The 25,720-nt window shown below is 44.8% G+C and overlaps 1 protein-coding gene across 4 annotated transcripts in view; it reads right to left on the bottom strand.

Moving 5' to 3' along the window:
• Positions 1 to 25,720, bottom strand: part of AGL (amylo-alpha-1, 6-glucosidase, 4-alpha-glucanotransferase) — a 141,947-nt gene that overhangs the window by 44,010 nt on the left and 72,217 nt on the right. For 3 of the 4 annotated variants that reach the window (XM_040407326.1, XM_040407323.1, XM_040407325.1), the window contains exons 12-19: positions 22,866 to 23,053; positions 19,520 to 19,643; positions 15,845 to 16,008; positions 11,625 to 11,726; positions 10,288 to 10,443; positions 10,005 to 10,155; positions 8,432 to 8,556; positions 7,610 to 7,722 (exon numbers count right to left, since the gene is read on the bottom strand). In XM_040407326.1, the coding sequence (XP_040263260.1) occupies positions 7,610 to 7,722; positions 8,432 to 8,556; positions 10,005 to 10,155; positions 10,288 to 10,443; positions 11,625 to 11,726; positions 15,845 to 16,008; positions 19,520 to 19,643; positions 22,866 to 23,053 (1,123 nt within the window). Of the gene's footprint in view, positions 1 to 7,609; positions 7,723 to 8,431; positions 8,557 to 10,004; positions 10,156 to 10,287; positions 10,444 to 11,624; positions 11,727 to 15,844; positions 16,009 to 17,752; positions 17,877 to 19,519; positions 19,644 to 22,865; positions 23,054 to 25,720 lie in introns of all 4 variants that reach the window. The other variant, XM_040407327.1, reaches the window with a different exon arrangement.

Here is a 25,720-nt window from a genome sequence, read left to right as displayed (position 1 = left end):
GGAGAGGGGACGCTTGGTATAGGTCGATGCTGGTATACCCCTCCTAGACTGGCTTGGAAAAATCAATGCTGGGTATACATATAACTCCATTCTGTAATTGAGTATAATGTTAGTTAGACAACCAGTGGTCGACCCGGTGCTGGGATATTTGTGATAGGGGGCGACATTGTGAGTTGGCCGCTCCTGGGATACTCCGCCTCCCTTATCCCTCCCCCATTTGTTTTATACGGTGTACCCCCGTTCACTAGGTCTGAGACAATATGCCACCTAAATATAACAGGAGATCTGGGGGCATGGGATCCCCTAAGGCGGGTGATGGTAATAGCCCACAGGCGAGAATGGACAAATATTTGAAATCACCTCCACCCAAACATATCGGGGGGGGGGGGAAACATTAGAGCCGGTGGAAGTGCAGGCAGACCCGCCGGTGCAGATAGAACAATATATGGGACTTGACAGGGGTAGATTTGACACCATAGAGAATAAGTTGGCGGACATACTGTCGGTTGTTCAGATCACTAACCAATCAGTCTCAGATATCTCCACCACTGTACAGACACTACAGGCGGAGTTTATTCTTATTAGAGACGACATGAATAAAATCAGAGCCGGCATCACACATGTAGAAACCGGGCTATCGAAGGTCAAAACAGAACAGCGACAGATGACTATAAAAATAGCCGAATTGGACAAAGAAAATAAACGGATTAATGCGAGATTAACAGATATGGAGGATAGAGCACGCCACAACAACCTGAGAATAGTGGGTCTTCCTGAGGGTGTAGAGGGGGGGAACCCCGTAGAGTTTATACAAAAATGGCTGACTGACATGCTGGGAACCCGTGGGGACATTCCTGCACTCTGTGTTGAGAGAGCGCACAGAATCCCCGTTAAAAAACCCCCGCCGGGTGGCCCCCCTCGATCCCTCTTAATTAGAATATTATCCTCTAGTGATAGAGACTGGGTGCTTCGGTGTAAGAGGGAATTAGGAGAGATTGCCCTTAATGGACATTTGATACAGATATACCCCGACTTCTCCAGGGACACTCAAAATAAGCGTAGGGAGTATTTCGATATTAAGAAAAGGTTACGAGATGGTAATATTAAATACTCTATGTTATACCCCGCTAAGCTAAGACTGGTCTATAGAGACACCGTAATGTTTTTCCATTCACCCAAAGAAACACTAGAATGGCTAGACACCGTTAGGGATTAGATATTAAGATGCAGGCTGATGCGGTGAGAGGCTGACCCGACGTAGGGGGTGGGGGGACATTGGGGGTGGCCCATGGACGGATGGGCGAAATGTAAGAGGTTGACAATGATGCTTTCCATCAGTGAACCAGTAAGGGGGATGCGGTGGGGTGGGGGAGTAGGGGGGGGTGCGTGAGACGGGGTGGGATGCGGGGATCGGGTGGGGGTGGGTTCTGGCCTGGTTGCGGCTGCCCTTGGGGGGCGACGTACGCTTCTTTTATAGCTCCATGACATGACGAATAATAGAGTTATGATATGGAATGTGCGTGGACTGGGTGATAGAACGAAACGGGTTGTGGTCTTCGATCTGATTATTCAACATCTTCCCGCAATAGTTGCCTTATTGAAAACGCATGCCACACCTGATATCCCAGAATATCTAATAAAGAGATGGGCGGGGCATCAGTTCCACTCCGGCTTTTCGTCATATTCCCGAGGGATCAGTATACGTACATCAAAGCATTGATTTTATCCTACTGGACCAATCGATTGATAGAGATGGGAGATTCATCTTCCTCTATGCTCAATGGAACGGCAGAAAGTATGTCCTAGCTTTCTTGTATATCCCCCCACCATTCGCAATGACAGTCCTAAATCAGTTGACGGTTTTCATGTATAATAGAGAGCGGTCCCGGTACTAATATGTGGCGACTTTAACTGCGTGCTGGACCCGGCGTTGGATAGAATTTCAACTGCGGGGAAAAGTTCGCAGGGAAAGCACGCCCTACTTCGAGGGTTTTGTGAGGAGATAGGACTAATAGATGTCTGGCGATGGCTTTATGGTCACAAACAGGTGTTCTCTTGCTTCAGTAAAGCATATAGTGCTATGTCCAAGATTGATATTGCCTTGGCCAATGGTGAGATGCTCGACTTCATTTTAAAAATGACATATGAGATCCACGGCATCTCCGATCATTCACCGATTTTACTGGTGATGAAGATCGGGCAACAAGCCGGGACTATCAGACCGTTCAGATTGAACGAGCACTGGCTAACCATACTAAACGACTCCGTAGGGATTGACAAAGAACTTATACAATTTTGGCAAGAGAACATCGGCACAACACATGTCCATTTTGTTTGGGATGCCATGAAGGCGTTTATCCGCGGGCTATACTTCTGCAGAATAAAAAGGAAGAAAAATGAATTCTTTAAAGAGCAAAAAAATTTGGAAGCAAACATTGCATATTTAGAGGGTTGCATCCGAATACATAACGACGCGAGCACACGCACTAAGTTAAAATCCGCTAAAGACCACTATATAACCTATATGAGGAAAAAAGCTTGCAATCAATTATTTTTTATGGGCTATAAACACTTCTGTGAGGGCGGTAGCCCGGGTAAGCTATTGGTTTCTATCATAGCAAATCAAAAGCCCCCCCAAAAAATTAGACAAATACTGACAGGTGACGGGCGCAGATTGGAAAGAGGAGTGGAGATGGAGGGAGAATTTTTGAAACATTTCAGCAATCTTTACTGTTCCGGAGCGGATGATACGGAGACCAAGATAGACGATTTTTTAAAACAGGTCAAGATCCCGGTACTGTCGGATTCGGACTCGGCCCCCTTGAGCGCCCCAATTTCTCTGGGTGAGCTACAGGCGGCTTTGCATGAGACCCGGGGCTCTTCGGTGCCCGGATCGGATGGACTCCCGTTTGGCATATACAAGAGCCATGCGGGGGTGCTCCTGCCCGGGTTGCTGCAGGTCCTGAATGAATCTAGCAAATGTGGCAAGCTGCCCCCGTCCTTGACGGAGGCAACTGTTACGTTGATCCTGAAGAAGGGGAAAAATGGAAACAAAGTTGATGATTATCGCCCTATATCGCTGCTTAACGCAGTTTATAAAATAATTGCAAAGGTTCTCTCTAACAGGCTAAAAAAAGTAATAGCTGGCCTAGTCCATACAGAACAGACAGGGTTTATCCCCGGGCGACAGATCCAGACCAATATACGCCGGACCATTCTCAACATTCAGATTGGAGGGGGGGAGGACCGCTCCATCCTGTCTTTGGACGCCGCTAAGGCGTTTGATCGGGTGGAGTGGTCCTTCCTCTGGCGCGTCATGCATAGGATGAATCTGGGTCAGGAATTTATTGGATGGGTCAAACTGCTATATAGCGGACCAACGGCCAGAATTAATGTTAACGGGGTGCTTACCCCTGCCGTCTCCCTAAAGCGGGGGACACGATAGGATGCCCCCTCTCTCCACTCCTCTTTTCAATTTTTATGGAACCCCTCGCCTGCAGGATACGGGCTGAACCTAGTATAGTGGGGTTTGGGGGGAAAGGGATGGACAATAAGATCTGTCTATATGCAGACGACGTATTGCTCTATCTGAATTACGGATGGAGAAGCGTCCCAGATGTTATGCGGATAACAGAGGAATTTGCTAGAATTGCCGGATATGAGATAAATTGGGTAAAGTCTGTACTCTTCCCCCTGAATCGGATGCCCCCCTTGAATGATCTCAGGGTCAGAATTATTGCCCCAACAGACCACTTAGACTATTTAGGGATAAAAATTGGCAGCACCATCAGGGACTACAATATATTAAATGTTACCCCCCTAGTCGAGAAAATAAGGGAAAAAATAAGGGTTTGGCAGAAACTTCCGCTCTCGCAGATTAATAGAATTGCGTTGATTAAAATGGTTCTGTTGCCTTGGATATTGTACACGGTTAGCTCTTGCCCTGCCTGGATCGAGGATAGTGTTTTTAATCTGATTGATCGATTGATAAATGATCTGATATGGGGCAGAAAAAGGGTCCGCATTAAGCTACAATACCTGCGAATGGCGGCAAGTAACGGTGGCCTAGGCTTGCCTCACTTTCAAATCTATTACTTGTGTTCACAACTACAGTGGTGTGTCAATACGGGGGATGGAGTACTATTATCCCATATTTTAGGGCAACGTCAACAGCATACATACAATATATTCAGCATATTGGAATCCGGGCTTCTGGAGTGTGCAGATTTTTTCTGTCCCATCGGGGCAGCGCTACAGAAGACCTGGAATAAAATTAAGGTACTCACCCAGGCCCCTCAAGTCCTGGATTTTACCCCGCTATGGGACAACCCTGCGTTAACAGAGTTTTTGGCCCTTAATGAAAATGACTATTGGACTCGGAGAGGTATTACGTTATTTTCACATATATACACGAAAGGGAAAATTAAATTAATAGGGGAACTGTTTCAGCAGACACCAATAACTGCATTAGAACACTATAGATATTTCCAATTACAACATGCATTAGCATGCAGACTTAAAAAAATACCTTTGATAACAACCACTCAGAGGTTTTTATTATTTTGTTATAATATAGTAGGGAATAAAGTTAGGGTCTCATTAATATATAGGAGATTTATCGAGGAATTAAGCACGGTCACTAAATTTAAAAGTGTAGATAAATGGAAGGTGGATATAGGGGAATGTAACCCTTCACAATGGCGGGAAATATATCAAAACATTAAGAAGGCTTCCCTCTCACGACAACACCGGTTGACACAATTTAAAATAATACACCGTTTATATGTTACCCCGAGTCTCTTATCTAAAATGTATAGTAACAAGGGACAAGAATTTAGTTGCTTGAAATGCTCTCTTGTAGCTGCAGGGTTTGTACATATGCTGTGGGATTGCCCAGTTATCAAGACCTTTTGGGGCAGCATATTTCAGGAGATGGCGGCACTAAGCGGGAATAGCCCCCCCTTAACCATCCAAGTAGCTGTGCTTGGACTTCTCCCCCCCCCCCTTCCCCCGAGTACAAAAAAAAAACTACCAAAAACGAACAGGTTTACTGGCTGAAGGGATTTCTATTGGCCAAGGTAATAATCTTGATACAATGGGTGAAAGATAGACCGCCAACAATAAATGAATGGCAAAGCTTAATGGCAAGAGTAACAGACTTTGAGTGTATGAAACGGCGCGGGATGAGCTATATTACAGAAATAGGTTCATAGACAGGGGAAGTGGCGAGAAGAAATATCCGGACTGGAACTGATGACCCCCCATTCTCTGTGGCCAAGCCCTAATATAAATAAATTTTCAATCACCTCTAAATAATAAATAATCATTATAACTAGTCCACATTAAATAGGATCTGGCCCTATGAAGGTCCGAGAAATACCCAAGAGAGGGGCATGAGCGTCCTACCGCCCCTCGTGGCGGCCGTACCAGGCCAGGTATGTTGGGTGGGGGGAGTGGGGGGGGGGGGTTGGCTTTGTTTTGATATGTGTGACAGAGAATTGACATTAATTTAGGGTATCTTTTGATTTAGATGCCTTTGTATGTATGTACGTTGCCTAGCACCAAAGTAACACATTGTTTAAATGTACCTGTCATACGTGCTCACTCTCTGTGACCAGATATCTTTTTTACATTGTTTTTATTTAAGAAAAGCAATAAAGACATTTAAAGAAAAAAAAAAAAAGAGAATGCCAAGAGTGTGCAAAGCAGTAATCAAAGCAAAAGGTGGCTACTTTGAAGAACCTAGAATATGACATATTTTCAGTTGTTTCACACTGAAAATTCCACATGTGTTAATTCATAGTTTTGATGCCTTCAGTGTGAATCTACAATTTTCATAGTCATGAAAATAAAGAAAACTCTTTGAATGAGAAGGTGTGTCCAAACTTTTGGTCTGTACTGTATATATATGCAGTAGCCATCACTCAACCCAATACAGTGGAGGTGATTGCTGCATGTAAAGTCAGCTCATATCTCCACTGACTTATGCAATGTTTGATGGAATAAAAGTGATCCTTTAACCCCTTAAGGACCTCCGCCGTAAAAGTACGGCGGAGGTGCGGTCCACAAACATTAAACATTTTAAATAGCAGAGACCCGCGGCACATGTATATGATCAGCCATAAGGCTGATCGCATACATTTTCCCCTTCAGATGCTGTGGTGAAATGTGACCACGGCATCTGATCATGCCGGAAGCAGAAGTCGCGCGCTTCGGGTCCGGTAACAGCGTTCCCCGACTGAGATCGGGGAACCTGTTACAACGCTGGAATACACCGAAGCCTCAAGCAGGCTTCGGTGTCTATTTCAGGAATATACCAATACAGGCCACTAGGTGGCAGCACTGTATTGTTATATTCCAAATGAAGTGTCCAATGATGGCTATATAGCCATCAATGAACACTATGGGCAATCGAATGATTGGCAGTTATTGTCACCCAAGGTGACTTAAAAAAAAGTTAAGTAAAAAAAAAAAAAAGTACAAAAAAGTTTTACACAAATATAAAAAAATAAAAATAAAAAATAAAAGTCCAAATCACCCCCCTTTTTTTAAAAATAAAAATACTTAACCAATAAAAAAAATAAACATCATGGGCATCACCGCGTGCGAAAATGCCCATACAATTAAAATATAACAATATTTATGGCATACGGAAAACGGCGTAATGGAAAAAAATAAAAACAGCCAATTTGCCACTTCAACTACCCAATAATTTTTTTATAAAAAGTGATCAAAAAAGTCGCACACACTTCAAATTGGTATCACTGTAAAGAACAGATCGTCTCGCAAAAAATGAGCCCTCACACAGCCCCGTACACATAGGGGTCAGAATATGGCTATACATATTTTTTTTCCTCAAAAGGTTTAAAAAAAATAATTCAGTATTAAAACGCAAGAAAAATTATACAAATGTGGTATTGTTGTAATCGTACTGACCTGGAGAATGAAAATAACAGGTCAATTTTACCGCATAGTGTACAGTGTAAATTATTTTAAATCTTTTTCAGAATTGCGTTTTTTCCCAATTCTACCCCATTTGGAATTTTTCTTCCGCTTCCTACTACATGGTATGCAACCGTAAATGGTGCCATTAGAAAGTACAACTTGTCCCGCAAAAAATAAGCCCTCATAAGGCTATGTAAATGGAAAATAAAAAAGTAAGCACTATGGGAAGGCAGGGAGTGAAAAACGAAAACGCACAAAAAGAAAATTCCAGGGTCCTCAAGGGGTTAAGGACTAAAACACATTTTCATTTGGAATGAAAATTAGAATCTTTAAATTTCTTCCAGCAGTTCACTATGTATCAAATGTAAAACTTTTTAACATGCTCATTGTTTTCCAGCATCGATCTGCTTATGATTCATTGCCTACTTCAGCTATTGGTCCCTTCTCAATAACTGCCTGCTTGGACGGCGCACGTAAATGCGCCTTTTAGCATTAGATCATCAGATCAGATGCCGCAGGTGCAGACTTAGGACCTGAACTACATATTTTTTAATAGATTTGTTTTTTTTTTTTACAACTTGATGGAGAAAGTCACCATATAGCCATAGCCTGAGAGAATGTGCAGCTGCAATCAGAAATAGATACATTAATTGTAGATTAATACCTGAATATAATGACACTTCCTGGAGTCAAGTTCTCAAAGTCTATTTCTTGGACGTACTCATTGGGTCCTTTTGTTGTCACTCCAGCTTGTCTGACTATTTTACTATCTTCGAGCTGCAAGTTAAAAGTACATTAATTATTTGAGTTAAGTACATCAAAAAACTCCAGCATAATTTCAATTAGAGATGCAATTAAGAAAATCTTTATCCAAAAGCAGCCGTGTCTGTGACGTTTCAGCCACAATGGCATTTTTCCTGTCATCCCCAGCAGCAATAGTTCGAAAAACGCCATCGTGGCCAAAACATCACAGACACAGCTGCTTTTGGATAAAGATTTCCTTAAGGCCTCATGCACAAGACTGTTCCGTTTTTTGCGGTCCGCAAAACACAGAAGCCGCCCGTGTGCGTTTTGCAATTTGCATAACGGAACAGGCGGCCCATTGAAGAAATGCCTATTCTTGTCCGCAAAACGGACAAGAATAGGACACGTTATATTTTTATTGCGGGGCCACGGAACGAAGCAACGGATGCGGACAGCACACAGAGTGCCGTCCGCATCTTTTGCGGTCCCATTGAAGTGAATGGGTCCGCACCCGAGCTGCAAGAACTGCGGCTCGGATGTGGACCAGAACAACGATCGTGTGCATGAGACCTAAGTGCATCTCTAATTCACATTGTGCTGGAGTTTTTGGATGTACTTGAAGAAAAGGGGTGGAAACCCTACTCCATGCACAACACATTTGCAGTGTGCCACAAGGATATTAATTGGATATTCATCGCAAAACTGGAATTTGGCAGAGCCTTTCAGTAATACAGCAACTTACCTGAATGTGTTCCCTGATCTCTACGGTGTATTGTGGCAAGCCATTAATAAAATGTTTATCCTGTTCGTACGGCTCTGCGCTTCGCTCCACTGTCCGGGCTTCTAGGATTACTTCTTCTATTTTTCCTTCACAGAGCGAAACAGCAATATGCTAATGAATTGTTATATATACACCATATATCTTATAGGTTACTGACAATAAACAGGGATCCAGGGGTACTATTTCTAGTAGGTGTAATGAGTCTTAGGCCTCTCTCACACGAGCAAGTCCCACGCATCAGACTCCCTGTGTGTGTCAGGGAGAGCACCCGTCCTGACCTCCCAGAACTGCCGGGGTCGCATAGCATTATAGTGATTTATGATGCTACGTAACCCTTACAGTTCTGGAATGTATTGGATAACACTGACATAATGCTGCCAATGTTATCCAATACATTCCAAAACTGTAAGGGTTAGATAGCATCATAAATCAATACAATGCTATGTGACCCGTCAGTGCTGGGAGGTCAGAACGGGTGCTGCTGCATACTCACGCTGCGAGTACAGAGTGTGGCACTCGCTCGTCTGAAAGGGGACTTATAGGCCATGCTAAGCTCCTCTGGGAAATGCAAATTAGCTACAGCTTTTTCTTTTCTTTTCTGGAAGGAGAACTCACTTGCATGACAATAGACCCTGAGTACTGAAAAAAAAAACAGAACCTTCCACAGACCGTGTAACAGTGTCCAAAATGCTCAGCTGTTATTTCCAAACTAGAAGAGTTTTCCACTTTATAAATCTTTGTGGGAGAGAAAGTAGCCATGCAATGACTTCCTTCCATCCATATAGGTCTGTGATGGCTAACCTCCGGCACTCCAGCTGTGGTAAAACTACGACTCCCAAGATGTACACTTGCTCGGCTGTTCTCACAACGCCATAGAAATAAATGGTGCATGCTGGGAGTTGTAGCCACCACTAATATAATCTCATAGGGTACTGTTTTCAGCCACCTGGCCACCCCAAGGGTAACTCATTGAAAGTTACCCAGGAAGAGAGAAGGCTTTCCATCCCATCCTAATCAGAAATGCTGGGAAGTATTGGTTGACAAAGGAGCAGGGACTAAGCATACTAAATATGTAATTTATCCAGATGTTTTTGGTTCCTTACACAAGTTTTTTAGGGCTGCACAACAGTTGTAAAATAGTTTACCTATTTGGGATGGTTGTACAAAACTTCAACTTTAAGCTCTCTTCAATTAAAGAGGTATTCCTTCTGGGACCCTTAATTATCTCCAGAACAGGGGTCTCCAACCCCGTCCCGCCTGGAGAAGCAGGCACTGTAAATAAAGAGGTGTATTATACTCCTTTAGTGTTCTGTGCTCAGCTGTTTTTGGAACTCCCATATAAGTGAATGGGGAGAACCATGCATGCCCAGCCATCTCTCGATTCACTGCGGCTGCCTCACCAGGCAGGAAAGGGGTCCTATGGACATTCAGTAAATGTCGAAGATGGGAATACCCTTTTAATCCACAGTCGTCTTTTTTTAAATCCACTGCACTACAGAAGTTGTGTTCTTGTATACAACCCATAGGACTGTACCTGGAATGCACATCTGTGGGACCTCCTTGCTGTAGAAAGAAGTTTTAGGGTCTCTAAAAGCTGTCCTTGACACGGAAACCACTGACTGGTGTGTATGGGGACAATGACGGGTAACTGCTACAATATCTTCATCTACTTGATCGACATAGACCTTGTAGGAAAATTGGGACAAAATAAAAAATAAGAAAAGCTGGATATGGTGACAATGGTAGACAAGTCTATGATTGAAAACGTGATCAAATACAGTAAAATGCATGAAGTTCAAGCGTGATGGGATAGTTACCTGAATGAATCCACGGGCTGCCAGCTCTTGGTGGAGTTTATTCAAAGCTCTCTTCCCAGCGATGATTCCGCTACGGGCATTTACCTCTCCAGTGCTGGGGACAGCCACATTGGGGTTCCACTTAGTGTAAAATCTTTCCTCGGACACCACAGAAATCTGCATGGGGTAAGTAGAGCATTGTGTAATTAAACCTAACATTCATTTAAGTTCAAAATACAGATAGTAAACATGAAAGGCCCTCTGTCAGCAGTTTTGTCCCTATGACACTGGCTGACCTGTTACATGTGCACTTGGCAGCTGAAGGCATCTGTGTTGGTCCCATGTTTGTATGTGCCCGCATGGCTAAGAAAAATGATGGTTTAATATATGCAAATGAGCCTCTAGGAGCAACGGGGGTGTTGCCTTTACACCTAGAGGCTCTACTCTCTCTGCAACTTCGGCTCCCTCTGCACTTTGACTGGCAGGGCCCGGTGTGATGACATTTTTACTGCTTGGCTCTATCAATCAAAGTGCAGAGGACGCAGCAGTTGCAGAGAGAGCTGAGCCTCTAGGTGTAATGGTAACGCCCCCGTTGCTCCTAGAGGCTCATTTGCACATAAAACATAATTTTTCTCAGCAATGCGGACACATATGAACATGGGACCAACACAGATGTCTTCAGCTGAAAAGTGCACATGTAACAGGTCAGACAGTGTCATAGGTACAAATCTGCTGACAGATGCTCTTTAAATAAGTTTAACTGATCCAAATGTAAGCCTAATAGGCTATCTGTTATAGTGGAGCCACCAGGTGGAGAGCTATGGCAGGGCATCAGAGTGGAGTTCAATAAAAACCATCTTGAAATGTTGATTATTTTTATATTTTGGGGCAATTAAATCCTAATGAACTCTTAAAAACAAAATCATGCATGCAGTCTTCCAAGCATTGTTTTTAACTAAAGCCAGACGTGGATCTGAATGGAAGGTAAAGTATACAGCTTTAAATATCTAATCTCATCGAAATCCAAGATCTCTCTCGTCTGTTTTGTATTTGCTCCTGTGCTTGTTCTCCGAATTTTACAAAAAACGTTTGCTTTAACAATGCACTTTGTCATAAGAGCCAGCAGCTAGCACCCGAATGGCAGTTTAGCTACAGCAGGTCTGGGTTCCCTTTCTTATAAGGGAGGTGGGAGGTGGACTTATGCACTGTGTCCTCCCCATTGAAATGAATGGGAGGTACTGAAAACTGGAAGCTGAAGCACTCATGGTTTAGTCACGGAGCTCATTTAATCCAGATGTTTCCCATCTTTTCCATACGGTTACAAAACCTTTAAACAGATTTGAAAGGTAATATCTTACCTGGTGTGGCACCAGTTCATCATACCCCCTGGTACTCCCAGTCGCACAGCATGCCATAGACACAATAGCTGAAGAAGGCAATGAATCATATGCAGATCGATGCTGGAAAACAATCAGCGTGTTAAAGAGTTTTATAGTTGCTACATAGTGAACTGCCAGAAGACATTTAAAGAGTCCAACCTTGCATATTAATAGTGCAAGTGAATATAAGAAACTTTGTAATAAATTGTAAAGGGTTTAGGCTACTTTCACATCTGCGTTTTTGCCGGATCCGTCAGGGGTTCAACCAAAATGCATCCGGTATATAATACAACTGTCTGCATCAGTTCATAATGGATCCGGTTGTATTATCTCCCAAATGAACATGACAGATCAGGCACTAAATAAATTGTAAGTCAATGGGTGTCCAAAAATACGGATCCGGCATGAAACACAAGGTAAGTCAATGGTGCCAGATCAGTTTTTTTCCGGACACGACCATCAGTCTCCATCTTGATCAGTATCCCATGACGCACTCAAAAACGCTGCTTGCAATGCTTTTGTGTGGGTCTTGGGCACGCAACGAAATGGAATGCATTCTGGTGCACTCCAGTCGGTTCAGTTCTGTCCCGATTGACAATGAATGAAGACAAAACTGAAGCGTTTTCCTCCAGTTTTGAGATCCTATGGCGGATCTCAATCCCAGAAAGGAAAACGCGAATGTGAAATTCTAAAAAAAAAAACATCCAATGCCCAGGCCCCCTCATACATTATACGTACCTGTTTGGCCACCGCTGTATCTTCCCGTTGCGTGGATTAAAACATCCGGCGGCGGGGGTGAACATCCAATAGCAGGCTGGCTCGTCACCATTGCAGTCTGCTATTGGCTGCTCACCCCCTGTCGCCGGACGTTTTGAACCGCGCGAAGGTGAGATGCAGCGGCGGCCCTGCAGGGATCTGGAGCGACGTGGGTGTCGGGGTGCAGGTAAGTAGATTGTATATGAGGGGCCCGGGCATGGAAGAAATCTTTTAGAATTTGGATAACCCATTTAACAGACAAAAAGGCTTTTTTTTTAAATATTTTTAATATTTCCATTTTCATATACTAAAAGACATTTCTATAACTATCCCTCCCGATACCCAGAAGGGATCTGGCTGTGGTACGGGCTGTTCACATAGTCTAGCAGATTTTGCAGACACTAAAATCTGACGCATATTCCGTGGCAGAAACCTCTTTGGTTTCTGCACGGTTTATTACGTTGAATGGCATAGACCGGCTTGACGTTTAGCTGCATTGAATGTAGTTAAACCATGAATGGACACCTTCCGCGGCTTCCAGCATCATCTGTCTGGAAACTGTGCCAAGAAGGGAGACGTCCTTTCTTGGCGCAGTCGTGGCTTTAAACGGCCAGCCACTATGGTGCGCAAACATTTTTGCAGCTAAAAACTCAGTGTGACCAAGATGGTTGTCATCAGGACGTCTGTGTGTACCGCATGAAGTTCCTGACTGATCCCCTTTAAAGGGAACCTGTCACGTTGAACACAATGTGTGAACTGCAGACAATATGTTATAGAGCGGGAGGAGCTGAGCAGACTGATCTATAGTTGTGCGAGGAAAGATTCAGTATAACTTGTATTTCATTCATTTAAATTTCTGCTCATTCTGGGCTTTGAAGTCCAGGAGGCGGTCCTATCAGTGATTGACAGCTCTCTCTGTATACACAGTCATAGAGGGAAGGCTGTCAATCACTGATAGGACCGCCTCCTGGACTTCAAAGCCCAGAATGAGCAGGAATTTAAATGTATAACTGAATATTTTCCCACAAAACTATATATCAATCTGTTCAGCTCCTCCTGCTCTATAACATGCTGCCTGCAGATCAGACATTGTGTTCAATGTGACAGGTTCCCTTTAAATACCCAAACAACAGCTTACTGTGTCACTACTGAACACTGTCCCTTAGAATAATAAAGACTGCTTTGTTAAATGGTAACCTACCCCCATCACTATTATTAGTTTAGCTCTTGGTTATCATCCATACACAATTCAGTGCCAATTAATGGCACTTAATTATTTTCTGCCAAGAATGCTTAAAGTGTATCTAAATAGTCAAACTTTTTTCTTTAAAACTATTCCCAATCCCCTAAAAATAATTTTTTAAATATTTTTTATTTACTGATTTTATTCTCCTCTTCCTATCAACACAGGCCCCTGAAGTTGGGGCCTGTTCTCTGCAGTGTATACAGGATCAGTACATCGTAGCCATGTAGGGATTCTGGGGGTCATTATTAGAGCGTTTTAGACGGTCGGTACTAATAAGCCCTTTAGCTGGCGGTGGATCCGCCAAAGTTATGTAGAGGTGCCGGCCTCTACATAACTTCGGCATATCCAGCGCCAGTATAAATGTATGCCAGCTTCCTTGCTGGCTTAAATTTAGACCATTTTCTACGCCTAAAGCAGAAATGATGAATGAGACGGGTCTGCCAGTCCGTCCCCTTCCCAAGCAACGCCCCTTATTTTTAGACCTAGCGCGAGCGGGGAAAAGTAGGTGTATTTCTGAAAATGATCCCCTCTGTGTTCTACAACAGAAGTCGCGGTGAGGAAAGGACAGGCAGGAGCACACATCGCGGCTCAAACCTGTCCTCGCTCCACTAAAAGCACATCGGTGCGGGGTCTACTGGATTGCTAATCCACATCTGTCATACTTCCAACCATGTCTCCTCATAGGGTGTAGTTACCAGCACTTTGAGGATTTTGACTGCATGGCGTTAACAGGTCAGATGTTTAAGCGGAATCTGTCAGCAGATCTGTACCTATGACACTGGCTGACCTGTTACATGTGCGCTTGGCAGCTGAAGGCATCTGTGTTGGTCCCATGTACATATGTGCCCGCATTGCTGTGAAAAATGATGTTTAATTACATGCAAATGAGCCTCTAGGAGCAACGGGGGCGTTGCCATTACTCCTAGAGGCTCTGCGCTCTCTGCACCTGCCGTGTCCTCTGCACTTTGATGGGGCCAGGCACATTTTCACTGCCTGGCCCTGTCAAAGCTGTATAAGGGCTGTGTACTAGCTTGTACACACTGTGATACCTTTTGGCGCAAAACCACAATAGCGAAAGTCGTCTTTTTAGAAATATTTATTTGTTCAGGTGACAACGCGTTTCGGAGTAAAAATACTCCTTTGTCAAGTCTTAAGCCGCGCTACACAAGGACAGGACCCGGCACCAGCAATTGGACCAGCCCTGCCAATCGTGTATGCCCGGCCCTTAAGACTTGACAAAGGAGTATTTTTACTCCGAAACGCGTTGTCACCTGAACAAATAAATATTTCTAAAAAGACGACTTTCGCTATTGTGGTTTTGCGCCAAAAGGTATCACAGTGTGTACAAGCTAGTACACAGCCCTTATACAGCATTCTATATCACTCCTCTGGAGTACTGGCGACTCCAAGGATTGAGAAAGATACCGGCAGCATACCTCATCTGGATCAAATTTTTACTCCCCCCCCCCCTGCCGCCTTTGCAAGTGTTGTGCTGATACAAGCACAAACACCAGAAGGTGAGTGTAATTACTGATACAGTACTCTATCTAACACTATCTACCAGAAACTACTACCCTATGAGCGCCTTGTTTCCCGTTTATCTCGCCAAATTAGCTGGCCCTGTCAAAGTATAGGTGGCATTGCAGTTGCAGAGAGAGCAGAGCCTCTAGGTGTAAAGGCAACGACCCCGTTGCTCCTAGAAGCTTATTGCTATACATTAAAAAATAATTTTCTCAGCAATGCGCGCACATATGAACATGGGACTAAAACAGATGCCTTCAGCTGCCAAGTGCACATCTAACAGGTCAGCCAGTGTCATAGGAACAAATCTGCTGACAGATGTCCTTTAAAGACACACGTTTCACCATAAAATTAACACGGCCAAATATCAGTTTGAAAAATCCTGGAAATTTGTAGTTCCACTTGCTGTTTCACTGTATACTTTATTGAGGTGCAGCAGGTTACCTGCAGGTATCTGACAGTGTTCTTCAAAAGGGGTTGTTTGAGATCAGAAAACAATAGAAACAGGGCCACCCATCCCGGTGAATACAAGGCATGGCACAATGGACAATTTTCTCCTGTTATACAACCAGTTTTCATTATAATAAAATCTATACATACTAGTGACATTATATAGTAAGAAGCTCTTCAGATAATTTAACCCCAAAGTCTCGATAAATAAATAAAAATGTCTTACTGTAATGGGACTCTCATTGTCATGTGTGACGTCCATAAACATGGCATGGGCAATTCCAGGGACCAGTGGCCTGAGGGAAGGCTGCACAAAGGATCCCACCGGTTCACCACCATAGCGATACACCAGCCGGCCTTCCTCGTGACTGTTGTATGCACTCATGGCCTCTGTCGGAAAAGATTCTTGTCATTTATCACTTACCAACCAAGTGAAAAACAGATAGCAATGTGTCTGTTATAGCTTCAACTTCCTGATCGAGCGCCCAGACTGAACGCCATAATGTAGCTACAGAAATCATGATGATATTGTGGTGATTATATAGAACATCATATGCAAACCTAATTTCTATAGTATAGCGCATATTTGTAAGAAGTATATTATATGTATATGCATTGCATAAACCTTAATCCCTACAGTTAGCAGTGGGACTGGAGGAATATAAAAGTAAGGCAGGATGTATATCACACCCCCCCGTGCTGACACTGATTTCCCGCAAGGATTTACAAAAATGATAAATCCAATGATACAGCCTGATGACAGGGAGTAAAAGCAAGGCTATGTTTTCTGTTTGGAGCCTCCAATGCATGGACACCCCAATGGGACCAAGACAGAGCCCCCTGTATGCCACCACGGATCTCATTGTGTCTTATACGGTATAATACCAAGGGGCAGTAAAAGGACTAGTTAAACATAGGCTTTTGTGGAGCTGATTCCATGAATTAAAAGTAAATTAGGAAACTACTGATCATGCAGTTAGTTACCCTATTGTATCTATTAAAAACACCCCCAGACAAGTGGTAAAAAAAAAATGTAGGTTTTTTTTTTTTTGGGGGGGGGGGGGTTGGCCCTCCCCTCCTCCCTTGGCTGGACCTGTAAAGGAAAGATGACTTCTCTGCTTCCTGCGGTGGCTCCCCACTCCTTCTCCTCCTGGCCTGCGATGTTCTGCTGGGCACCCTCAATACCAACATCCGTTTTGATGCCAGCTGCAGCCAAGCACTGGCTGCACCAGTGACCAGCTTCCTTTAGGTCACAACAAACGGTCACATGACACAGGGGGATCGAGTCTCCGGTTGACATCGAGGGAGCGCTGCACAGCATCACAGGCCTGGAGAAGAAGAAGTGGGGAGCCGCGCTGGGAAGCAGGTAAGTCAACCAAGTGGGGGGTGTACACTACGGACTTTCTGCAGTGGACCTGTGTATGGAAAACTCCACAGTGAATAAAATAGCAGCATCGTAGATGTAATATAAAAAAAAAAAATCGCATAACTTTACACGTGGTGCGGATTCTAAATCCACAGCAGGTCAATTTATGCTGCAGATTTCTGCAGTGGGTTTCACTCTTTGCAATGCAGGGTGTGAAATCTGCGGCAAACCCACAGCATTTCCGCAACGGATTCCGTAACGACATCCGTACTATTCAGTGTGAATTTGTCTGCTGCGACAGTCCAGCAGATCCACTGCGGACACGTTGTGTATGGCCATGCTCTTAATGGTAAGAAATAGCAATGACTGATGGCTAATAAGAGAACAAGCTTTTCGGCCTTTGCCCCGAGTTGTATAATGCAGGACACGACCCATGGCGGCCTATAGGGTCACACTGTACTTCTGTATCCCACATCACATGTGGCATTGCTTCTAGGTGTCAATGCAATATAATGCTATATGAAGGCACCATATAGAGTGTCTATGGCCTGTACTACAGTGGTGTATGGGAGGCCTAGCTCAGATGGGTATGAACTCTATGAGTCTACTGAATCAGATTCCTATTCTAAATTGTGTTTCCTATAACGAGTGCACAACTTCCAAGGTTCAACAATTACAAAAACAATGAAATCTTTACGATATACATTATCCAGTTAGAAAAGCAGAAGTCTTAGCGGAGTTAATGCATGCAGAAACCCAGCAGCCTACCTCGTATGAGGGAGCTGATGCCCAGCCTAGTGACAAACACATTGTCCAGATCCTCACTCCCAGTGAACAGCTCAGCTACTACATACAAGTCCGGCCGCAGCTTCCTAGCAGCATCCAGCAAGTACTACAAACAGCAGGGAAGACCGGGAGGAACAAGAGAAAGGGGGGGAGACCAGAAGGTGCGTGCAGAAGAGAAGGGGGGGAGACCAGAAGGTGCATGCAGAAGAGAAGGGGGGCGGAGACCAGAAGGTGCATGCAGAAGAGAAGGGGGGCGGAGACCAGAAGGTGCATGCAGAAGAGAAGGGGGGCGGAGACCAGAAGGTGCATGCAGAAGAGAAGGGGGGCGGAGACCAGAAGGTGCATGCAGAAGAGAAGGGGGGCGGAGACCAAAAGGTGCATGCAGAAGAGAAGGGGGGGGAGACCAGAAGGTGCATGCAGAAGAGAAGGGGGGGACCAGAAGGTGCATGCAGAAGAGAAGGGGGCGGAGACCAGAAGGTGCATGCAGAAGAGAAGGGGGGCGGAGACCAAAAGGTGCATGCAGAAGAGAAGGGGGCGGAGACCAGAAGGTGCATGCAGAAGAGAAGGGGGGCGGAGACCAGAAGGTGCATGCAGAAGAGAAGGGGGGCGGAGACCAGAAGGTGCATGCAGAAGAGAAGGGGGGCGGAGACCACAAGGTGCATGCAGAAGAGAAGAGGGGCGGAGACCAGAAGGTGCATGCAGAAGAGAAGGGGGGCGGAGACCAGAAGGTGCATGCAGAAGAGAAGGGGGCGGAGAACAGAAGGTGCATGCAGAAGAGAAGGGGGGGAGACCAGAAGGTGCATGCAGAAGAGAAGGGGGGCGGAGACCAGAAGGTGCATGCAGAAGAGAAGGGGGGGAGACCAGAAGGTGCATGCAGAAGAGAAGGGGGGCGGAGACCAGAAGGTGCATGCAGAAGAGAAGGGGGGCGGAGACCAGAAGGTGCATGCAGAAGAGAAGGGGGCGGAGAACAGAAGGTGCATGCAGAAGAGAAGGGGGGGGAGACCAGAAGGTGCATGCAGAAGAGAAGGGGGGGACCAGAAGGTGCATGCAGAAGAGAAGGGGGGCGGAGACCAGAAGGTGCATGCAGAAGAGAAGGGGGGCGGAGACCAGAAGGTGCATGCAGAAGAGAAGGGGGCGGAGACCAGAAGGTGCATGCAGAAGAGAAGGGGGGGACCAGAAGGTGCATGCAGAAGAGAAGGGGGGCGGAGACCAGAAGGTGCATGCAGAAGAGAAGGGGGGCGGAGACCAGAAGGTGCATGCAGAAGAGAAGGGGGCGGAGAACAGAAGGTGCATGCAGAAGAGGAGTGCAATGAGGAGAGGATGAAGGTCGACAAGAAACATGTGCCACAAATCAAAAGAAGTACAAATGAATGAAGGGAACAAGAGCAGAAAACCAGAAGAATGGAGGAGTGGAAGTAAGAGGTGAGACAGGATGGAGAGAAACCAAGAAAATAGTAATGAAGGGATAAAAACAAGAATAAACATAAAAGACAAGACGTAATGGTGCAGATAAGAAGTGAAGTAAAGAGAAGGAATTGGGGTAAGTGAAATGCTAGGCACAGATTTGGGGTAGACATGGAGGTAAGTATCCATGCATGGACAGCACAGTGTAAAAGAAAGGTAAGAAATTAAGGGAAGAAAACCATGAGGAGCAGAGAGTTAGGGGGTAGAAAAAGAAAAACATGGCAGCATTTAGTATGTGACTGCAGCATTAACATCCTTCAGAGCAGCAGCTCCACAAGCAGATACCTCGAATGAGGCTGGTTATCCCCAGGCGGTTGACAAACACATTGTCGATATATTCACTGCCTGTGAAGAGCTCCGCAATCACATAAAGATTGGGTCTGACTGACCGGGCTGCGGCCAGCATTTCCTACAGATACAAAGTGCTATGTATGATACACATCGCAGACTTCACACAAGTGGGACATTTTATTTTTACATTCACTTATTCATAGACACGAGTGTACCTAAGGCCCAGTTCACACTTCAGTTATTTGGTCAGTTATTTCCAGCAGTTATTATGAGCCAAATCCAGGTGCGGGTCAAATAAAACACAACAGGAGGAAATCTTTCCATTGCACCTCATCTCCGAGTAGGCTTCACTACTGGTTTTGGCTCACAATAACTGATGGAAATAACCAACGTGTAAACTGGGCCTTACAGCCATTTATACAAGGAGGAGGAGAGAGATCAGTATAAAAGTCTTCAAGAAATGTAATCTCAAGTCATTCACTTTATTAGTGACATCTGTCAGCGGATCTGTACCTATGACACTGGCTGACCTGTTACATGTGCGCTTGGCAGCTGAAGGAATCTGTGTTGGTCCCATGTTCATATGTGTCCGCATTGAGAAAAATTATGTTTTAGTACATGCAAATGAGCCTCTAGGAGCAACGGGGGCGTTACCATTACACCTATAGGCTCTGCTCTTTCTGCAACTGCCGTGCCCTCTGCACTTTGATTGACAGGGCTAAATAGTGAATACATCATCACGCCTGCCTTGCCCTGTCAATTAAAGGGCAAAGGTTGTGGGAACTGCAGAGAGCACAGAGCCTCTAGGTGTAACGGCAACGCCCCCGTTGCTCATAGAGGCTCATTTGCATATACTGAAACCTCATGTTTCTCAGTAATGCGGGCATGTATGAACATGGGACCAACACAGACGCCTTCAGCTGCCAAGTGCACATGTAACAGGTCAGCCAGTGTCATAGGTACAAATCTGCTGACAGATGCCCTTTAAACAGTGTGTACACATATTGACATATTGTATAATATATAATGCTATTACTTATTTTGGTTCAGTAGTTAATAAAAAAAAAACTGACTTTTATAATATGCAAATTACCTGTCTACCAGCAAGTAGGGCGGCTACTTGCTGGTAGCAGCCGAAACCTCCTTTCATAATGACGCCCCCTCCTCTTGTTGATTGACAGGGCCAGCGAACTCGCTCGTCCTCTGGCTGGCCCTGTCTGCATTCAAAATCTGGCGCCTGCGCCGTACCTGTCTTCAGTCGGCGCAGGCGCACTGAGAGGAGGACGCTCGCTCGGCTGCTCCATCCTCAATGCGCCGATGACGTCACATCTACACCCTGCTGGTAGCAGCCGCATCCTCCTTTCATAATGACGCCCCCTCATCTTGTTGATTGACAGGGCCAGCGAACTCGCTCGTCCTCTGGCTGGCCCTGTCTGCATTCAAAATCTGGCACCTGCGCCGTACCTGTCTTCAGTCGGCGCAGGCGCACTGAGAGGAGGACGCTCGCTCGGCCGCTCCATCCTCAATGCGGCTGCGCCGATGACGTCACATCTACACCCGGCGCAGGCGCACTGAGGAAGGATCGGCCGAGCGAGCGTCCTCCTCTCAGTGCGCCTGCGCCGACTGAAGACAGGTAAGGCGCAGGCGCCAGATTTTGAATGCAGACAGGGCCAGCCAGAGGACGAGCGAGTTCGCTGGCCCTGTCAATCAACAAGAGGAGGGGGCGTCATTATGAAAGGAGGATGCGGCTGCTACCAGTAAGTAGCCGCCCTACTACTGGTAGACAGGTAATTTGCATATTATAAAAGTCCGTTTTTTTTATTAACTACTGAACCAAAATGAGTAATAGCATTATATATTGATATATCGCAGTATAGGGATTATAAGTAGCCAAAAAAAAAAAAAAAAGACTTTAAGTAAGAAAGAGCAGAGCTTTAAAGGACTTCTGTCACACCACTAAAGAGTCCAGTGGGTGGTCCTACTTAGTGATTGGCAGCTTTGTCTGTATGCAGTCATCCAGGGAAGGCTGTGCATCACTGATAAGACCGCCCACTGGACTCCTCAGCATAGAATGAGCAGAGATTAAAATGAATAAGTTACAGGTTTTACTAGATCTTTTCTTATAAAACTATAGATGAATCTGCTCAGCTCCTCCAGCTTGTGTTTTAAATATATAATCACATGTATTTATAATATATTTTCTATTCATATTTAATATGTATTTACAGATGAATAAAAACTATGTAAGGTATTTTTGATTCGTTTTCAAACCTTTTAAAATTCCTCTCAAATACATTTAGCATTGGTTCACTTTTAAAGAACCTGCACATATATAAAACAATTTGATCATACAGATGGGTAGTGGCAGGGAAATTAAATTCCCTACTGTTGCCCAGAAAAGCCATCAGCAGAGAATACACTGCCTATGCCACTCTTCTGCTGAGATACTGACATGGAAGCCTGGGGGAATTTCAATTCACTAATTTTAAAGGGGTTGTCTCACTTCAGGAAATTGCATTTATCATGTAGAGAAAGTTAATACACGGCACTTACTAATGCATTGCGATTGTCCATATTCCTTAATTTGCTGGCTGGATTCATTCTTCCATCACATATATACACTGCACGTTCCAGAGATTATGGTCAGCACGGCAGCACAGATACAAGGTGGCTGGGCTGACAGCTGCTGTGCATGCGTGTCCATGTATGCTCCCATGATCTCGGCTAGTGTTGAGAGAAGCGAGCTTCAGATGCGTCATCCGAAGTCGCTTCGTTCAAAACTTCAGAATAACCTTTTGAATAACCTTGGTAGTTGATTTTTAAAGTGGAAAACCACTTTAAAACTTGAAACCGAATTCGGCTTTGGTTCCAACTAGTAGTCGGAACCGAAGCCAAGTTCGGTTTTAAGTTTTAAAGTGGTTTTCCACTTTAAAAATCAACTACTGAAGTTATTGAACGAATAACTTACTTCAGTTCATTGGAGCCCAAACATTGTAATACTGTACGGAGACAGACCAGTGCTTTTTCCTACAGTGTACAAGTATGGCCACCGTTTCTGGGTTGCACGGTGGTCATAACCCCTGGATACGTGCAGTGTATAATGTGCTGGAAATTTTTTATCCAGTCAGCAAAGGAGGCAATATGGATAATCACAATACATTAGTAAGTGCCTTGTATTAACTTTATCTACGTGATAAATGCCACATGAAGTGAGACAACCCCTTTAATCTTTTTTTCACCATGGGCTAGGAATCACTGCTGAGGCTCACATCATCACACCTTGTGTCTTTGGCCCAAACATAACACAGCGTGACATTTCACCATATGCAGGGCTACATACCTCAGCAACGTGAATAGGGGTAGAATGGCAGTTGTCAAGACGAACTCCATGAAAGTGCGTGGCAGTGATTTCTGTGTATTTCCTCATGTGATTCCACAGATACGGACAGTCTGACGGCTTGTCACCATAGCGCAGCTTTACGCTGTCCCCCCAGCAAATAAGCTCTCTGCGCAGGTACACATTGGAATCTGGAAAAAGAGGAATTGTTTACTGGCTGCAACCGTGTGTAATGCCGATTAGTATGCATTTATGTCACTCGGCACCACCACTTGGAAGTGGCTCCCTAGGAGTCAAAATCTCTTTTTAGCAAGCCTTGGAATAGAATGAGGGAAAACAGCCAGGCCAGATTTTTTTACAGCTGTTCCACGGTGCTTGCCTCTCATCGGTACACAGTAGGACTCTGGCTCGGGTCAGTGCGATGCCTTGAAAGTAGCTTAAAGTGTAACTGCCGGTTCATTTTTTTATACCCTAATGGTATAGTACACCCTGCTGTGTAAGTGTTTTTGTGCTTAAAAATGTAATCATTTTCAGTTTTACCTGATAACTCCCACAAATGTGTGCTACTCTCCTATTCTGCAGCCTCTTCCCACAGCGCTGTCATGTGCAGCCGCCTCCTCTCTGACGGGGAGAGCACTGGAAGGAGGAGGAGCACAGTGCCTGGAGGGGGAGGGCTGCTTTAGATGCTGCTTTCTCCTGAATGTTAGCAGCTAAAAACATGCAACTGGTTTTGTTTGAAAGCTGACATTCCAGGCTTTCATACAAGACCAGAATGAGAGCAAAAATCCAAGCAACAGAGGAGAAATCACTGTTAGAAATCGAGTCAGGAATAATTGCGGGTAAAACCTGCTTTTATTTTCACTTTCAGCTTCATCCAAAGCATCCCGATTTCTATCAGTGATATCTTCACCTGTACTGAACATATTGCTGTCATTCTGGTATTGTCTGAAATCTTGGAATGTCAGCTTTCAGACAATACCATATCTCTAGCTGGTACCAAACCAGACATATGAGCTGCTAAAGCAGTCCGCCGTCCCCGTCCCCCCGTCCCTGTCAGTGTGGAGGAGAATGAGGGAGCAGCTGCAGAGCTCACAGGTGACTATTAAGAAGCTAAAACAAATGCTTACTGATTTTATGTAATTGTCTATGGTTAGCTGTATGTGAGAGGATACACACTGCCCTGGGGTAGTGGGGAAGTTATCTGCATTGTGATTGGTCTTGTCTGTCTCTGGTTAGCTGGATGTGAGAGGATACACACTGCTCTGGGGTAGTGGGGAAACTTATCTGCATTCTGATTGGTCTTGTCTGTCTCTGGTTAGCTGGATGTGAGAGGATACACACTGCTCTGGGGTAGTGGGGGAACTTATCTGCATTCTGATTGGTCTTGTCTGTCTCTGGTTAGCTGGATGTGATAGGATACACACTGCTCTGGGGTAGTGAGGAAGTTATCTGCATTCTGATTCGTCTTGTCTGTCTCTGGTTAGCTGGATGTGAGAGGATACACACTGCTCTGGGGTAGTGGGGGAAGTTATCTGAATTCTGATTGGTCTTGTCTGTCTCTGGTTAGCTGGATGTGAGAGGGTACACACTGCTCTGGGGTAGTGGGGGAAGTTATCTGCCTTCTGATTGGTCTTGCTAGTTCATGTGAGGAGAGCAAGGGCTTATGGAAGTGAGGGAAATACAGGATGGCCTCAAGGACATGGCAAAGATCACCACAAGAAGTGCAGCAGAGCCCATCTTAGGAAGATGCTGAAATAGAGGCACAGAGAATTAGGGTTGCTAAGGGTTGAATACAGACATCAGAAAGGTAAAATTAACTGAAAAATTAAGCTTCATAAATATCTTCCCTTCAGCATCACATATGTTAGGAATTTCATTTTTGGTAGTGAAATGGCAGTTACACTTTAAGTAGGGTAATTGATGCTCATTAGGAAACTGAGACATAACAGGTGGCATACTGCCCTAAAGAAACAGCTATCTCACATATAGTCTGTATGTAACTAAACACAATTTTGATATATTTTCATGTAATTTCTTTAGGCAAGCATCTACAGGGAGTGCAGAATTATTAGGCAAATGAGTATTTTGACCACATCATCCTCTTTATGCATGTTGTCTTACTCCAAGCTGTATAGGCTCGAAAGCCTACTACCAATTAAGCATATTAGGTGATGTGCATCTCTGTAATGAGAAGGGGTGTGGTCTAATGACATCAACACCCTATATTAGATGTGCATAATTATTAGGCAACTTCCTTTCCTTTGGCAAAATGGGTCAAAAGAAGGACTTGACAGGCTCAGAAAAGTCAAAAATAGTGAGATTCTTAAAATTGCAAAGCTTCTGAAGCGTGATCATCGAACAATCAAGCGTTTCATTCAAAATAGTCAACCGGGTCGCAAGAAGCGTGTGGAAAAACCAAGGCGCAAAATAACTGCCCATGAACTGAGAAAAGTCAAGCGTGCAGCTGCCAAGATGCCACTTGCCACCAGTTTGGCCATATTTCAGAGCTGCAACATCACTGGAGTGCCCAAAAGCACAAGGTGTGCAATACTCACAGGCATGGCCAAGGTAAGAAAGGCTGAAAGACGACCACCACTGAACAAGACACACAAGCTGAAACGTCAAGACTGGGCCAAGAAATATCTCAAGACTGATTTTTCTAAGGTTTTATGGACTGATGAAATGAGAGTGAGTCTTGATGGGCCAGATGGATGGGCCCGTGGCTGGATTGGTAAAGGGCAGAGAGCTCCAGTCCGACTCAGACGCCAGCAAGGTGGAGGTGGAGTACTGGTTTGGGCTGGTATCATCAAAGATGAGCTTGTGGGGTCTTTTCGGGTTGAGGATGGAGACAAGCTCAA

Source organism: Bufo bufo, chromosome 9 (genome assembly GCF_905171765.1).
Source record: "Bufo bufo chromosome 9, aBufBuf1.1, whole genome shotgun sequence".
NCBI lineage: Eukaryota > Metazoa > Chordata > Amphibia > Anura > Bufonidae > Bufo > Bufo bufo.
Note: the sequence above shows the minus strand (reverse complement) of the source record. Positions and strands in the feature narration are given on the sequence as shown.